Source organism: Paralichthys olivaceus, chromosome 23, assembly GCF_024713975.1.
Source record: "Paralichthys olivaceus isolate ysfri-2021 chromosome 23, ASM2471397v2, whole genome shotgun sequence".
Lineage (NCBI taxonomy): Eukaryota > Metazoa > Chordata > Actinopteri > Pleuronectiformes > Paralichthyidae > Paralichthys > Paralichthys olivaceus.
In genome coordinates, this window is record NC_091115.1 from 3,642,090 (window position 1) to 3,659,869 (window position 17,780).

The 17,780-nt window shown below is 44.1% G+C and overlaps 2 protein-coding genes and 1 long non-coding RNA gene across 3 annotated transcripts; 2 read left to right on the plus strand and 1 right to left on the minus strand.

Moving 5' to 3' along the window:
- Positions 1-4,340: 4,340 nt before the first annotated feature.
- LOC138406815 (uncharacterized) lies at positions 4,341-6,198 on the minus strand. Its single transcript, XR_011240212.1, has 4 exons — positions 6,159-6,198; positions 5,349-5,509; positions 5,085-5,176; positions 4,341-4,770 (listed from the first exon to the last, which is right to left on the minus strand). It is a non-coding gene; the product is annotated as an uncharacterized lncRNA (long non-coding RNA).
- A 1,603-nt stretch (positions 6,199-7,801) lies between these two features.
- myf6 (myogenic factor 6) lies at positions 7,802-9,225 on the plus strand. Its single transcript, XM_020105452.2, has 3 exons — positions 7,802-8,387; positions 8,714-8,810; positions 8,894-9,225. Exons 1-3 carry the CDS (start codon positions 7,821-7,823, stop codon positions 8,995-8,997), a joined length of 768 nt encoding a protein of 255 aa, XP_019961011.2. The 5' UTR covers positions 7,802-7,820; the 3' UTR covers positions 8,998-9,225.
- A 3,871-nt stretch (positions 9,226-13,096) lies between these two features.
- On the plus strand, positions 13,097-16,084 carry myf5 (myogenic factor 5). The gene is made up of 3 exons (XM_020105470.2): positions 13,097-14,420; positions 15,357-15,429; positions 15,585-16,084. The coding sequence occupies exons 1-3, from the start codon at positions 13,965-13,967 to the stop codon at positions 15,773-15,775; spliced, it is 720 nt and encodes a 239-aa protein (XP_019961029.1). The 5' UTR covers positions 13,097-13,964; the 3' UTR covers positions 15,776-16,084.
- Positions 16,085-17,780: the final 1,696 nt, after the last annotated feature.

Consider the following 17,780-nt stretch of genomic DNA (forward strand, 5'->3'; position numbering starts at 1 on the left):
CAAAGAGCTGAGGCCACTGAGACTGAACTTGGATTAAGTCATTAGGAGAAACCATCCTCCAAAATCTCAGCCAGAGACTTTCTCTGTAAAAAGATATTCTCCTCTCACGGCGTTCAACTTTTTATCTGTGAACGGAGCTGGTCGGCCTGTTCTCTCCTTTAGTTTGGGTTTAGAATTAATTCCTCCAGTGGGTTGACTCATTATATTCCTCATTAACTCATCATGTTCTTCCTTTTTCTGCACAAACATCACCATTGTCTCGATAAATCCCTTCCTGGGTGTAAGACAATAGCTGCAAAGTGCAGATGCTTCCCCATCAGCGATACTTCACCCGTCTGACCATTTCCCTGCATGCACCTGCACACACGCTGAAAGAAACCCAACCTCCAATAACTTCCACAACAGTAACACAAGATTTTTTATTGTATCAAACAGGTGGCGATGACCTTCAGGGCCGGTGAGATGCACGGCACCAGGCACGACTGGTGTTTGTGTATGCACGTGCACTGGACAGTTGATTCTCACTCTCACACACTGGTTTGTTTTTAGTTGGCTGTTTCCTGCATGAGGCGCATGATGCACCAACAACACTTTAACATAATAACATGCTTTCAATCCATGCTGGTAGAGGGAGGATGCACACAAACACACACACACACACTTGTGCTACAACAGACACACAATCATCGATGCTCAGTTACCCTCTCCTGTGTTTGGACAGTAATGCTAGTCCTCAGGGTTTTGGGTGTGGAGAGCAACCTGTTGAGAATAATTCACGCGGGTGTCAAAAGTGGGAATCTCAGGATTCTCTTACACTTTGTGGGCCACACACGTCTGGACGGACCCCACCTTCTGCCCATTTGTCAACATTATACGGATCAATTGTAAATCTCATCTCTTTTATTTCTTTCAGCCGAGTCATAAATATTGTTGTCTGCAGGTAACTGGGTGGCTAATTGTTTGGGAATGTGCATGTGATATGTGAAAATATTCCATATTATTAAATTGATTGATAAGATGAATTATCTGTAATCAAACCTCACGTTTTAAGACACTTGTTACTCGTTATCTTTTCTTTGCACTTGAAGTTTAGAGTGTCAGTTTCCTTCATTATTCATGCTTCACTTCTGAAGGACTCCTATCATTTTATCTCTATCTCTAATCTAAAAAAGGATTATTAAGCATTATTGGGCTTGAGATATGGTTTCAAAGGGAGATGCAACTCAATATCAGGTGACAGAGTTCATTGATAAGAGGAAAACGAGACAAACCTCGTTATTTTGTATTGATTTTTGAATTCGGAGGCTTTAAGAGACTCCAGGAGTGAAAGCAAGACGATAGACAACAGCCATCAGTCGACAACCAGTCGTAGAAAAAGGTTTGTTCATGTCAAATGATGTTGACTTTGGATGACGGGCCTGAGGAAGAAGGTTCATTTTGAATCAACAGGTTTTGGGTTTTGGTTTTGGGTAACAAAGGTCTCCCCATTAAGTCTGAGCCAGACAAGGCTGTGTTCTTTACCCACTGCGGCTTTATGGCTATCATGTTATCATTGCATCCTGCCAACGCTTCGCTTCTCCCTTCACTATCTTCTGCTTCCACAATGGAGCACATATAACCAATTATACAGCACAGCAGTGACCCTTTTCTCCCTCGTCAACACTGACATTCATCAATATCCTATTAGTTTCTCTTGGAGCCCGGCGTTTTATCCCTCCTCCCCAACCACCACCAGCACCGGCACCACCACCCATCCAAAGTTAAAGAAATCTGGTGTTGTTGTTATCCAAGAGTCTAAAATTCATTCATGTAACCAAACTCGCTTTGTTCTCGGCTCAGACGCTTCAGGAAAAACTAATACTGGTGGATCATTGTCACCCACGTTGCCATGGCGACAGTCACACTCGCTGATGATTAGATTCATTCCGTGTTATCGCCGACCACGTCTCCCCGCCCCACCCGACTCCCAGAGGCAGTGTGATATTAATGATAGCGATGTTCCACCATATCGCTTACAGGCTGCGACATCAAAGCAACGCTGTGCAAGAAAAAATACGAAATATTTAAAAAAAAAAAACAACTCTATTGATTTGGACTCAATTTCCTCCGGCGCTGTGCCGTGAAAGTCACTTAGTGTTTATCCTGCGATGAGTCAAAAGAAAAGTACAAGAATAAGAGCTGCAGCGAAGCACAGAGGGCCAGACAGAGGCCAGCGGGGTCAACGTCAAACCTTCGCTGGCCAGACGAGGGTCTCCTATCGTCTGCTGCCGGGTCAAGGCCGGTGCCCCCACTAAGTCCCCACCAGTGGCTGTGTCTGGAAGGCAGATAGGGATACACACTGGACACAGCTAATCCATCACTCCCCAGAATGAGGATAGAATCAATCAGGAGGGACCTTCACATCACTCGCAACTAAATCACCATCAGCTGTCAGGTGATAAGCTGCAGACGGCCATTCTCAGAGAGTGTACTACAACTCAGGATGGCAAAATAGGGATGTGAACAGCTGGGGACATTTCTGTGCCCCCCCCTTCAGGCGTCATTTTTTTATTTTCCTCTTTTGTCAATACCGAGCACTCGCTTATTATTCTTCACATCCATTTGCAGGAACAACTCTTTAAGCCTGTCCATCAATACCAGTCCATTTGCGAGGGGCTATTGACATCGCCCGGCCAGTGTTGCGACGCTCTCATCGTGCCTCGCAATGTAAAGCCCTCTGAGGTCATCGAGAGTTGGCCGGCGAGCGGGCGAGTCAGCGAGCTCGGTCCCTCGCTAATTGATGCGCCCCAGCCGCTCGCTCTTTGAACTGAATCCCTGCGTCGTCCACCAGAGAGGAGGCAGATGCCATCAGTGTCCCCTCCCCTTTTGTCTTTGAAACCCAAGCCCCCCCCCCCAACCCCCCGTCTAACCCTCAGCTTGGGGCACGAGTGAGAGGAGCCGTCTGTTAGCTTAGCTCAGGACAGACAGCTATTCCCCCGCCTGTGAGTTTTGAGGGAGCCAGGCCAAAAAAGATTAGCTGTGTTTTCGGTGGGAGATGCAATCATACATGCGGTTTTGGCCTGTGATGCTCGGCCTCAGAGCACGGGAGCCATTGTTTGACTTTAGCCTCGACTGGCGTTCCTCCAGCTCTGTGCAATAAGGCTCTGAGGGATTCTCAGACTTTAGGCCTGGAGTTTTGTTACCACACATCATCAAGATAATAACTCGACAATAGATACTAGAACATTTTCACAGCTGCTCGTCAGGTCCTGACAAATTCCACTGTGGAACAGGGTCGGCCCCTTATCGCCAAAAACTCTTAAATCTTGTTGTCATTCCAAGTTGACGCCTTCGTCTACGTGTACGGCTCCTCTTTTTCATCCTGACATATTTGAATTATTTTAGTATCACACATTCTGTATTCTCACATTGGGTCACTCTGACATTCTACAGAGTTTTTACTCGGGCACTGACAGGATAAACTTTGGAGAATGTCCCTGGCAACTGACTCGGACGTTGGCGTCCTCACATACATTTGGTGCAAGTCTGAAAGCAGCAACAGCGTGTGGCACTTTAAGTCCTATAAAAGTTTTCACAGCTTTTTCTTGGAGTGTGGTCTCCTTGATTTTTGTGAGTTCCACCCTGAAAACCTGCATGATTCTCAACTCTCAGTGTTTTGTGCGTCATGTGCGTCTTAAAGAAAGACTGATGATCATTGTGTGTAGCGAGGTAATGACGTGACAAATTATCCATATTCTTTCTCGTAAATTTGAAGCTGCAGTTTGAATAATAGTTGTGATGTATGAACAGAAGCAGCAGCACAACTTTTGGGTAACGCATGTCATTACCGGCCTCACTGATGGAAAAGCAATCTCTAGAAAGTAGATGGGTCTATAGAGAGAGGGAGGATTGCTTTCTAAAGAAGATTACTTTTTCAAGATGCTATTAATAGCATGCACTGCTGTGGCGTAAAATTATTTCTGGCTGGTAATAACACTGGCTAATAAACTCCAGCACACACAGAAGGAATTTGTGCTTATTGTCTCCACCTGTTGCGGCCTCTGACCCTCCATGGCACTGAAATGACTTCATTTTTCCACCATTCAACCTTCCGGCTATGACTAACTTTTAGTTTTAAACTACATTATATTAGCGTTGAAAAATGCCCTGTGTTTCAATACTAAGGGAACTATTTTTTTTTTTTACATATCTGTCACCTAATCCACATCCACACCAAAATGCAATGTTTTTTTTTGTAGATGGTTTATCACTCTATAAACTGCAGGACCATCAATCTTTAATTTTCTCTGGATCAATATCTGATGAAAATCTGATGAAATATTGAACTGTCCCATCACATCTTCTCTAAGAATCGTCACCTTTATTGAGATATGAGCTCTTGTTTTCCACTCACTCATCAGAGCCTCTTTGCAGCAGGGTGAGTGGAGCGGTGATCCTGGAGGTCGACGGGTCGTGATCCCAGGTGAGGCATTGTCATCGGGCCCACGGCCACGGCATTTAACCCCCGATTGGCTAATTCATATCCCAGGTGTGGAGCTGGGTTATATGCGGTGTGTCCGTCACGGTGCTCAGGGTTTCCTCTGAAACAGCCTGGTGAGTCTGTCTGAGGAGGCAGGAGGTCCAGTTAGACCGCGGGGGGAGGTGTTCGATGGGGGAGGAGAGCCAGGACAGGAGAGGTCCTGCAGTTCATGTTCATTATCAGCTCTGAATGTGACCCCCCCCCCCCCCCCCATGTCAACACTAGTCCTAACTGGATCAACGTTCTGACACCTGGAGGGAGAAAGATCACATGACACCATCAGAAAGTTGAGATCAGTTAAATACGAAAAATATCCCCCAAAAAAAACTATGGTAAAACATTTTTAGACTCCATACTGTTTTGTTTTCAATGTATTCTACTATATTATAAATTGTTGACAGGTTTTATTACCTCATTTTATCTTCGATTATCTTATTTTACCTAAAACTGCCTTATGTTATTTCATAAGTATTGTGTGTGCCTGAATGCTTTCTGTTTGCAGTTTGACCGGTTGGCCGCAGCACAGCACATTTTCCATCTGCTCGCCATAAAGATCAGGACAGACCTGGTCCTGCATTTTCTGTCGCTGCCACTTCACGTCAGCTTCATGGAAACAAACAGTCACAGGGCAAAGTGACAAATGGAGATGAAGCAACCCTGATGATAAATACATGAGATAAATTGTTGCAACAAATGGAAAAATAAAAAATGAACCCCGACTCCAAATGTAATTGGCCTGAAATGAAACAAACACATTTCTACATGGAGTCGTGTCCTGACTGTGTATTATCCCCCCCCCCCCCAGAGTTACTGTGCATCCTGAACGCACCGTAAATCCCGGTCAGTGACGAGGACCTGACGCTTCAGCTGTCAGGGAGAATCATGGGATACAGACTCAGGCCTCTCAGGGAAGGAGGAGGCGGAGTCAGGATTGACCGTGGGAAGTGTAAATCTGTCTGGACTCCAAAGACGCTCGGAGTCAAACAGCATCTGAACCAAAAACACGTATGACAACAACAGTTACTCGTCTTTACACCAACACGACAGTCTTATTGGAAATTTCAGTAAAACATTTTGTCTTTTTAGATTGGATTGAAAATCCCTAATCCACAGCTGCACCAATATTTAATGGGTTCGTCCTCGACCCTTAGCGCATCCTCCCTCCAAGTTTCATGTTAATCAGTTCAGCAGTTTTTGTGTAATCCTGGTCACAAACACACAGACATGATATGATGAAGCTGATAAACTAGTTCTGGACAGTATGGTTGAATATGGTATCACATTACAAATGTTTGATTCACTTGATATCAATAACTATTATGATGAATATGACACTTTTATTATTATTTATAACTGTATCCTCCCGTGAGCCTTCAGTCCCAACAGACGACTGGAAATTAAAATCGGAGTTCATTATTTTTGACATGGGAAGAAAAAAACAGAAACAATCTCCTGAACTGCTCCGGAATTGATTGCATTGGTGTTGTGGGATTTTACAGGACTGTCAGTAATGGCGGCTCCGGGGCCATAAATTAATTTTAATTAGGAGATTCTGATGTAAGAGGCTGAAGTGAAGCGTTTTCCCACTTTCCCTAACTCTCAGTAACCGTCTGTGAAGGTAAAAAGTTGCTCCACTCACAAGCCGAGCTGTAATTCTCTCTTCCCGCGAAGGGTTCCTGTAAATCAGAATAATTTAAAACTCACTCTTGACATTTCCACCAGTAAATAAACTCAAAAGTCAGGAGGTTTTCATTGGTCTCTACCTGGTAAACATCCGGCGTGTGTGCCTTTCTGCCGCCGTCTCGTTTCATTTCATAACACAAGGTCACGCCGCCGTACAAAAATAGGAATCCCTCACATTCCTGCCTGTGAAGCTTCCAATCGTGGACCTTTCAGGGTACAGGGAGAAATGCAGCGGGCCATATATCACCAACGTCACCTCCTCACAGCCTTTTTATGAATCTCTTTTATGAATGTGAGATGAATGAGCCGGGGTCCTATTTATAACCATCATATACACACATGTGTTTTGACTCTGCACATTCCAGTCTATTTATAATGGGGTTTTCTACACGTTACAAACTGGTGCGTGAGGGACTCGATGGCTCCTGTGTGTGGAGGACATCGTAATCTCACTGGGAGTTATTTAAGATAATGGACGACAATATAGTAATATTATAGTATAGAAGCAGATAGACGGTAGAGCATAGTAGAGTACAAGTACAAGTACAAACCAGCAGAGAAGTGATACTATAAACTATACTACTAAACCTCCTATTAGAAATGTGTCTTTATATTCGTTCACATGCTCTATTTTTAATGTGTATGTGATTTAGCTCATTAGTGTCCTCTTGAACATTATCCATTTTATATTATATCATATTGTTTGCTATTGTGAATTTATACCTAGATATAGTTTTTATATACATCTTTTTATGGTTGTACTATTTACAACACACTGCGATTTGATATACTTTGTTGTATCTATACCCATTTATATATATATATATGTATACTTACAGAATTTCATCCTGATATTCTTTTTGCAAAACTGTATCTGTATCTATATGGGTATAAACAGTCTGTACATGCATATATATATATATATATATATGTATGGGTACTTCTATTTTAACATCGCCTTACACTAAAGCACAAATACCAAGTTATACTAAGACTTAAATATCACTTATAGTTATGGTACTATATACTTAAATATAGTTTAACTGTACTATATACAATATACTGGTATTTAGTATACTACAGTGAATTATATATATAGCACATTTTAAACTCATATTCATATTTATACCTGCCTATAACAGTCTAATATGTATATGTTGATATCTTTATACTAATGAACAAATACAGTTTGAGTCTCTGAACTTTACTCAAGTTTATCTCCATACAAACAATATCTCAATAGTGAAGGGTTTATATTATATTCATGCATTTGTATTTATCTATTTTTTATCACATTTGACTTCCTGCTGCTGTAACAAGTGAGTCTTATCTCACCTGCTCTTGTCTCTGTGTTTTCTTGTTGACGGTGGATCGAGCCTGTTTATGCGCTTCACTTTATGCAGAAATCTAAAGCACCTGTCATGAAACCTGAGGTGACACTTCGATACCTCCGGAGGCCTTAATGCACATATTTATTTCCCGTACACACAAAGTCAGTGGGTTGTAAAGAGCCATTGAAAAGGAAGATGCTTGATGCAGTGTGGCAGCCAAACTGTTGGATAGAGTTTCACATTCTATATATAAGCCTGGTGACTTGTGTCCCTGCTGCTCTATTTAAATGCCACAGCCCCACTGTCAAAACAAGGGAGAGGGGCGCAACAATATGATGGACCTTTTTGAGACCAACACTTATCTTTTCAGTGATTTGCGTTATTTGGAGGAGGGGGATCATGGACCACTGCAGCACCTGGACATGGCGGGGGTGTCCCCTCTGTACAACGGCGACGACAGCCCGCTGTCTCCGGGCCAGGACCCTAATATTCCGTCCGAGACCGGAGGGGAGAGCAGCGGGGAGGAACACGTCCTTGCGCCACCGGGGCTCCGTGCGCACTGCGAGGGCCAGTGCCTCATGTGGGCCTGCAAGGTCTGCAAGAGGAGGTCCGCGCCCACGGACCGACGCAAGGCCGCCACGCTGAGGGAGAGGAGGAGGCTGAAGAAGATCAACGAGGCCTTCGAAGCGCTGAAGAGGAAAACCGTGGCCAACCCCAACCAGAGGCTGCCCAAGGTGGAGATTTTACGCAGCGCCATCAGCTACATTGAGCGGCTGCAGGAGCTGCTGCAAACGCTGGATGAGCAGGAGGAGAAATCCCAACACGGATCAACACATAACTCTAAAGAACACAGTGTAAGCTCATAAACCTTCCCCTAAATATTCCTTGTGATAGTCAGATGGCTTTATAGGGATATAATGATGACTTCATAATGAACTCCCTGCTGGAATATATCTGTGGGGCCTATTATGGTTTTCTGATGTGTTTGTCTCAGCGTCTCTGTGATATTCTTATTCCAGCAGGGTTTTAACAGCAGGATATATTCAGTAATGACATCCCTAATGTCACTTCCCACATCTTTTTCTATGTGTATTTCCCTGGGATCTTTAAAAAAGTGCTTTTCTGCAAAGTGCACGCATCAGAACGTGTGCGTTGACATGTGATGTGTGTTCCTGCACAGGCTGCCAGTCAGGAGTACCTCTGGAAAAAGTCCTCCGAGCCCTGGCTGACCTCTGCTGACCATTCCACCGCCGCGGCAATGACAACACTGAGAGAAGGTAAAGCTGTCTTTCTTTTTTACGACGGGCAGGAAACGCAGCGGTCAAGTGGGGACTAGAGGTCAGTTTGTTTTGTGTCACAGGAACCGGCGGGTCCTCGGGTTCCTCCAGCCTCCTGCGTCTGTCCTCCATCGTGGACAGCATCACCCACGACGAGAAGAGCCGCTCCAACGCCCCGGAGAACTGAGGCATCGGCGACGACCTTCATACCCGACGACAACATTTCAAATTCTAAAACTTCCATTATCGTTTCCATGAGTCGGCCATTCTGGCAGGAGCAACAACTTTGTACATATTTTCTAAGAATGAGACATTAAGATTTATTTATTTTGTATTAAAAGGCTGGAAAATTGATATTGTATTTAAATATTTGTACATAACTGACCGTGAAAATAAACTTTTTTCATTTCAGCAATCGACTGTAATCCTCATTTTTCAGGGGCATGTGTGAAAGTTCATTTTCATCCACCTCCTTATGCATAACACGCATCAGCTCTGCTGTGGATACGCCTGCCATCCACACTCTCCTGAGTTTTAGAGCCGGTAATACAGAAAAGTTTGAAAACCCCGGGGCTGGACGGAAGAAACAGAGATTTTTGGATGACGTAGACCCTCACAACAGCTTGCTGATTGGGCCTTTTCGATCACGACTTAGCCTTCGATGATTTCCCATCACATGAGCCCCTCCCAGAACAAAACCACCGACACTAGCCTCAGTTACCAGCGTAGAACGTGACGTGGAGAATCAACTACGAGTCTTGCGGACCCTGTTTTCTTTGCTGACAGCTGTGCAGTGAACTGTTTACATTTGCAGGAGACGAGCTATTGTTCGCCCAGATCCTGTTTACAGCGGCACGCACACATGTCCAACGTGTGTGAGTGGTCGTGTGACGTGCAGGTTTAAAATGGTTCAAGATCAGAACTGATACGGAGCCCAAATGTGGACAGAGATCGTTTTACTTCGGAAACGCTGTTCTCAAGTGAAAACGAAGTGATGCTCAACCTCAAGCTCCAGGTTCAGGTCCCCCCAACATTCATGGCTATTAGAGGCCCATAAAAGAGAGTGTGACGCCGGGCTGCCTCTCTTTGTTCCAGCAGGTCTGATCCCACAACAGTAACTCGAGTCCACTGCAAACACCCCCGCTCTCCTGCTCCTATCACATGTTGGGGGACATGGAAAGTTGCGGGCGGCAGGCACGAGTGCAAAGCCCAGCGGCATGATGAAGTTATTTGAGCCATTAGGGCCTTGCTTCATCATCGCTCGCTGTGTCGTCAGAGCCTCCGCAGTGCGAGCTGTTAAAATGTGTGACAGGACGCTAACGGCACGGAGATCCATGGAGTCTTGTTGTCGTGTATTGACATGAGAGGCAGGTTTGGGGTGGGGGGGTGTTTGACAACGACGTTGGGGTGCGTTGGCCTCTCCCTCAGATCTCTGTGGATGACACAGAGCCCTGCTGACCTCTGGGAGCTGGCCTCATCTCTCAGGCCTGCACACACACACACACACACACACACACACACATACACACACACACACGCTAGAACTATTGTGTCTACTTGTGTTTTTCTACTTCTAAAGAGTTCAAACTACTTAAATTTGAAAGTTATCTCACTTCTGGAGTTGTTAGTGTTTGATATAGAGAATTGAGTGGCCGGTCATAAACTCCAACATGTTCCGCAAAATGACTTTGAAGATGTTTTGATGTCACAGGGTTGAATTTTTTTTTATAACATACAATACTAACTGATTCCCTGGATCTGATTTGTTAATTTTAGGGTTTTATTTTTACATTTATTGCCTGTTTTATGAACCTCGTTTTCTTTTATTTGTCCTCTCGCTGCTTACATTTAGTGTTTTGCTTGTTTTTCACGTTGGTGGCTATAACCACGTCCCTCTGAAATATGTGTTGATGTTTGTTACGTGCGTCTCTGTTGTGATCCATCACTGTGCATGGACGACCGAACTCATAACATTATTAGTAAATCTTTAATACGCATCTATTCCACCACATTTATTTCTCTTCTACTTATTTTTAACTCTGAGTTTAATTGACGCCGTTTTATATTTCAGATAAAACATTGATGCTCAGTTTATAAAGTCAGCTCCTCCTTCACTCATTTAAAATACTGCATATGCAACGCAATGCAACACAACTATACAAAGTAAAAACATGAATGCAGGATTTATTCTTTTTCTTTAAGTTGTTGTACACTTGTATTTGATTGAATTATATGAGTACTTCTTCCTCACTACAGCTGAGTAAAAAGCTGAATAACACAGTAATCCCAGGCTGTTATTTGGCTCCTTTCAACACAACTATTCATGTCTTTTACCAAATATCCTGTTTTCTGCAGAAACATGATATCTCCAAACAGTAATGTGACTTTAATGGGCCCCTGCTCTCTCTCTCACTCACTCACTCTGACTTCATTTGCAGCTCCACAGTGTAGCTGCCAATTCCATCTCTGTTTCTGGTGATTACTGGATATTATTTCCAGAAATGGACCCAACACCAAGCATCATAATTTGTCTTTAAAAAAAAAGGTCTGTTTGGTTCAGTGCTGCTGCTTATTCTTCTTTGGAATATAAAGGTTTTGTGAGGTTATAAACTGGTGGTAAAGTTGTATTTGCTGCAAAAGCTGTGCTTCACACCATCAGCCTGCAAGCATGCACTCCCTCCCCGAGCCCCGACTCTCTCCTGTCTAACTTTTACGGGGATTTTGGTGTTAGGGATGGCACCATATAATTCTCATTTGGCTGTGAAGGCAGTGTTTTTAAAAAAAACGTCAGAGCTGATGAAAGGCGAGCTGTTACAGGCGGGGGCTGCTGAACGCTCCGGTTTATCCGGACCCTTCCTCGAATATCCTGCTAAGAATAAGGGTTCAGTGCAGTGCAGGCCTGACAGTGAGCCGCTCTCTGCTTGATGCCAAACAAATGCTGTTGCCACTCAAAATTTTCTTTTTTTTGGTTTTACTACTTTGGGGGATTGGGAAATGGACTTGGAGGAAAATAACCTCAAAGGAATTAGAGATTACTTCTCAATATTTTTGCAAAAACATAAAAGACAACATATGAAATACCAAAGGAGAAAAACAATCAGATTGTAATTCTGTTTTTATTGACTTTATGTGTCCACATGCCAATTTAACATTAAGTGAACCTGTGAGAAGTGAAGTTATGCTTTTAAAGTTTTATTTTTTTTTCTGCTAAATCTTGCACAGAAATAAAAAAAATCACTTTAGTCACAATGAGTTATTTAGAGGAATCTATTCTGCAGGAGTGCACGTAATGAATCGTCTCTCTGTCAGGAGCCTGGTGTTGCATTAAACAAGCAGCGTATTGGGTCAAAGCACGAGGCACTTTGGAAGAATTAAGGTTTTCAGACGTGCGGGACGTGGACATAAAGCATAACCTCCTGCCCTTCACTTAACTCCGTCTCTGACCCTTGAGAACAACACCAAAGCAAACTCAGCCGGTTCCCAGGAGACCCGAGGCCAGAGCGCACGGCGCGGACGGATCACATGCGCTCTGGGGCCTGTGCGTAAAGGCTGCGCCACGCAACGCAAACAGCGGAGCCTCCAGCCTCCGTCGGCCGCCGCGGGTTTTCTCATCGCGGTTGTTTCTCAGCCACAAACAGCCTTTGATCATCGCAGCGGCCACACAGCGATGCGTTCTTCAGCTGTGCCCTAATCCAAACTCCCAGAGCAATTCAGGGGCAGCAGGTAGACGCGTGTTTTCTTAGGTGCGCACAGAGAGATGAGGAGGGGGTCGCCAAACGTTTTGACACATTGTGAGAAATATCCGCATTGTATCCGTGGAAGCTGTCAGCGACACAATCACCCCCTAAAACAAAAACAACATTCTGTATGATGACCTGCTGCAGGAAATCAAGTCCTCGTACAGAGACTCAATTCAACCCCAGTGCAGTTTATAATGTCTCCGTGTTCATCAGGTTTCAGGAATAAAACTGAGCAAATAGAGAAAAGAAATCAGTCAATTTGATGCGCACTGTAAAAATACAGGTTGTTTTTACTTTACTGCAAAAAAGGCAGTGATGGAATTTGTGCTTAAAAAACATTTTCATGTATTAGATAGATAGATAGATAGATAGACAGATAGACAGATAAAGACACACATATAGATAGATAGATAGATTAAACAGCATTAAATTCATCTTAATGTCTAACCCCCCCCCCCAGACCCCCACCTGAATCAAAACGACTGCACTGTAACGACCATCTGTTTGAATTGAAGCACTCAACTTGTGTCAATAACATTTAATGGTTAAAATTTGTCCGTCGGAGGCGAATGGTCGGAGGGGATTGCGCGGCGGTGTCAGTTGTGTAATTGCTGTTTTAATGAGCTTTGGCAAACATGGATGGCCTCATTCACGCAGCACCTTCAGTGACGAGCTGGAGGTGTTTGAGCGGGTGGGGGTGTCCTTGCCGCTGTAATGTGAATTCACTGGGCTTGAAATGTTACACCTTCCTTTGCAGCTGGGCTGCATCTGCAACGCTGTTGTCTCCACCGTAAAAATTGCCCCTCACGCTCACTGTGAGTGGTCACCCTCTTGTTCTGCACTGTTTGACCAAACAAAACACGATCTTTAATATTTATATCTTCATGGCAAATTGTCACTTTCACTGTCGGCCCCCGTGACGTGACACCCGCAGGCCGGTTACAGATAAATCAGGCAAAGAAATGAAGCGCTTATTATGACTGTTAGAGAAAAGGTCATGTTGTGTTGCTAGCTGCAAAAGTCCTGAAACATTCCCATGCATTGTGTTCATCGTGGCCCTGCAGGTCGAGGGCTGTTGGGAGGAGAGGGTGGTGATGAGTGGGAAAACACCAGTAAGTGCAGATGTGGGAAACTCTGCAGGGTACTGGGGGGTGAGAGGCAGTGGTTTGGGATGGGGCAGGGAGGGAGTTGAGCTAACTCCAGCCTGCCTTCTGGCTGGGCCAATGGGCCATGGTAATTAGATCTGGCCAATGTGGGCCCTTGGCTGTGGCCTGGGGGCATATAAGGGGGGCCCCGGGGCAACAGACCCCTCATATCACTCAGAGGTCTCCTCTCTCTCACCCCACTCCTCTAGCCTTCTTGCTTCTTTTGCGCCCATCACTCCATCCGTTGAAACTCCTTTCTTCAACAAGCCATGGACGTCTTCTCACCCTCCCAGGTCTACTACGACAGAGCGTGTGCTTCCTCTCCAGACAGCCTGGAGTTCGGCCCCGGCATGGAGCTCGCCGGCTCAGATGAGGACGAGCACGTCAGGGTCCCCGGATCCTCTCCTCACCAGCCGGGACACTGCCTCCAGTGGGCCTGCAAGGCCTGCAAGCGCAAGTCCAGCTTCGTGGACCGCAGACGGGCCGCCACCATGCGTGAGCGCCGGAGGCTGAAGAAGGTGAACCATGCTTTTGAGGCGCTGCGCCGCTGCACCTCGGCGAACCCCAGCCAGCGCCTGCCCAAAGTGGAGATCCTGCGCAACGCCATCCACTACATCGAGAGCCTGCAGGAGCTGCTGCGAGAGCAGGTGGAAAACTACTACGGTCTGCCTGGAGAGAGCAGCTCGGAACCTGGGAGTCCGCTCTCCAGCTGCTCTGACGGCATGGTAAGACCTCTCATCCACAGCTTCAACTAACATCTGGTTGAGTCTTGTTGTGGCTGCGAACCCAAAAACATGTCCATCAGAGAAACGAGACCTCCCGCATGTGAGACAGGACTTTGTCTTTACCCCAAAAGACCTTTGTTTGTGAGGAAATGTTTGAATTTAAGTCTTTACTGTCGTATTAACATGTAGAATATTCTATTTCAAAGTAAAACCTGGATTTACAATTTAAAAAACATGTCGATCAAATAAGTTGGTTTTGCCCAAAGACCTTAAATTACCTCCTCTCCCGTTATTCCTCAATACAAACAACTATTCTGTGGTCTTACATGTTTCTCTGCTCTGATGCTTATCATCACAGCTTAGATTGGGTTGGTTTTCCCTCTGCGGCCGACTGAAGGTGACCGTGCATCAGTAAATGCTGGATGGAGTAATAGCTTTCCCACAACCGGACACTTTATAGCTCTAATAAACCGAGCCAAATCCACCATACTGAAGTCTGGCAGGAAAAAGAGGGTACTTTTCTGCATTCCATCCTGCCTGCATGTTCTGCGCCGCTGCCAGGATTTTCTGCAGATTTACTGGGAGAAAGTGTCATCTTGCACAAACTGGTGTTGCTTCCACTGATACAATCGATTCGCCATGCTCCGAGCCCGCGCAGGAGGGGGAGGGGGGTGCTCGCTGCCACTTTGGCTTTAAGGTGTACGTGAAATGAAGAAGCCCATAACTTTGGAATTCAGGATTTATTAGCCTGTCTGGATATCGTGAAGGGCATTGGTTGTTGTTTTTTTTTTGCACTTTTTTTTCCCGCCTCTTCCCGTCCCATGTCTGTTTATGCAACCACGACACATCGAATCTGTCTGTGTTACTTTTTTTATTTTGCAAGGAATCGAGGGTGAAGTTGTCATTTTCTCACATTCCGCTTTTTTCCTCGTACAGGCCGACAGCAACAGTCCAGTGTGGCACCAGTTGAATGCAAACTACAGCAGCAGCTATTCATATGCAAAGAACGGTGAGACCTTTCGCAGCCTGAGAGGAATTCTGTGTTTTAGAATTAAATGTTTGATGTCTTGCATGTTGCCTGGATTTTAATAAGAAAAATATAAAAAATTTAAAACATCTGAGAACGTCCTTGTACTGATCCCGACCCTCCCTTCGTCTTATCAGACAGCGATAAAGCCATCGGAGCCTCCAGTCTCCAGTGTCTCTCCAGCATCGTGGACCGCCTCTCCTCGGTGGAGTCAAGCTGCGGGCCGGCCGCCCTGAGAGACATGGCCACCTTCTCCCCCGGCAGCACCGACTCGCAGCCCTGCACGCCGGAGAGCCCCGGAGCCAGGCCTGTTTACCACGTCCTGTGAAATATGGATATGTCACCACAGGCCGTCGCTGTGTGCCTTCACCAAAACAGACAGACGCCATAAGAATGAGTTTTGTGTGAATGTGAAGGAGCAGAGGCGGAGGACCTGTGGCCAGAAGCTTTTATATTGTACATGAGACTGTAAATAATGTAAATGCCCATTTATTCTATACTGTTATACCCAGTGAGACATATTTAATAATGTCAGTTCATGTGATGTTTCATTATTCCCAACATTAAGTGGTATTTATGCAGTGTTTCTTACTTTTCAAATTGTGAACAATAAATCTTCCACTGTTATGTATTAAGATTTGAGCTTGTTGTGTTCTTCTTCTTCTCCTGTTTCCATGTGACGCTGCTGCATCTCGTTAATTATCCATTGGAATTAGCTAAGATAATGAAAAATGAATGGTGGCCGTGTTCATAAATCCAAACTACCAAAAACATGACACACCGAAACCATGTGACGAAGCAATTTCCTTAGTTTTAAAGAACCCTAACAACCTCTATTCATCAAAATGAGCTTCACAGACAAAATAACACATCATCCAATGGTCAAAACATCATTATAACACTGATTAATTATAGTTACAACGGATTGTGAGATAATACAACAGCTTCATTAATCTTTAAAGTTTGCAGATTCCTGAGCATTTGCATAATAATCAATGCAAACTAGGTATTACGTGACTAAACGGCCGTCGCTGGACAGTCTGGACCGTCTCCATGCAGCTCATAAGATGTGGAGATCACATCAGAAACTGATGGAGGTCACCCGATAACATTAATCATATATAATCAATCAGTCACGGAGCTTGCTGAGTCATTGCAGCGATGAAAAAGCATTTTGTCCCGATAAGAAAAAATTTATATTTCTTCACCACAGCAGAGAAAATTAAAATCGTGTGCAAAAATAAAAATGATGCATTGAGGTTCCAAATAAAAAGAATCCACTTTCTGTCCATCTCTCTTCTCTGTGCGGGGTGGGGGGGTGGGGTGGGGGTGGGGGGGTACCTGTTTGTTCTCCGCAGCCAAATGTGAGTCATCATTAACACACTGATTACACCATCAGCACCGGAGCTGAGAACAAATGGCCTCTAATTGTACTTATAGTGTGACGGTGAGGGACGAGGACACACACACACACACACACACACATCTGTTGTACTTTCTTTGATCAGGATGTCGGTCACATGTATTTTTCTGTTGAGAGGCAACATTTTTTTATTTGAATCACAACACATGCAGAGAAAATGTGTGTTTCTTTAATGGTTATTGTTTTTATGATTATAGTCCCCATCATGCTCTGTTGTACTTCCTCTAATGTGCCATGATGACAACAGCGTCTCCTCTTCCATTTGTATTTTAAACATTACATCTCATGAAAATATAATTTTCTTACTGTCGCTATAATACGTATTAACTAATACTTGCACTTCACTTCACAGATATTTATATTTTATGATAATTCATATTTCTGCTTCACCACATTCCAGAAGAAAAGTTTATTCTTTCACAACTAAACAGTGATTTTTTTCTTTTTAGCTGCTCAACAAATAATCAAAACATCTGGTGACGTTACTTCCAGAGGATCAGAGACGAGATGAAAATATAGATATTTTCAAAATGTATAATTTTAAATCCAAATTCATAATAATTTATTAATCATTTTATTCCTAAAACTTTTTGTGCTCATAATAAATATGTTGTATCTTCACTTCCTGCTGTTGATGTTGCTTCTATCATGGATTGCTTCAGTCTGCATTAGTTCCTGATTTCTCAATGTGTTGAACATGTTCTCATGTTGTTAATTAGTTTGAAAGGTGCTATACAATAATAATACTGATGATAATAATGAATAATTCAATTAAAATAAACGAGTTTGAAAATTTACATTTGGTTATTAAACCTTTATAATTTTGTATTAAAATCTTGAAGTGATTTATAAAAGAACTCTGTGGCAGCCTGGAGTCACACCCCTCACCCCTCGCCCAGCCATTACTGTA

Excerpts from the sequence above, each read along its gene's own strand:
- myf6 (XM_020105452.2), top strand. The coding sequence starts at position 7,821 with ATGCCACAGCCCCACTGTCAAAACAAGGGAGAGGGGCGCAACAATATG. Across the intron at positions 8,388-8,713 it reads ATAACTCTAAAGAACACAGT|GCTGCCAGTCAGGAGTACCT; the intron begins GTAAGCTCATAA and ends GTTCCTGCACAG. Across the intron at positions 8,811-8,893 it reads AATGACAACACTGAGAGAAG|GAACCGGCGGGTCCTCGGGT; the intron begins GTAAAGCTGTCT and ends TTTGTGTCACAG.
- myf5 (XM_020105470.2), top strand. The coding sequence starts at position 13,965 with ATGGACGTCTTCTCACCCTCCCAGGTCTACTACGACAGAGCGTGTGCT. Across the intron at positions 14,421-15,356 it reads CCAGCTGCTCTGACGGCATG|GCCGACAGCAACAGTCCAGT; the intron begins GTAAGACCTCTC and ends TTCCTCGTACAG. Across the intron at positions 15,430-15,584 it reads CTATTCATATGCAAAGAACG|ACAGCGATAAAGCCATCGGA; the intron begins GTGAGACCTTTC and ends TCGTCTTATCAG.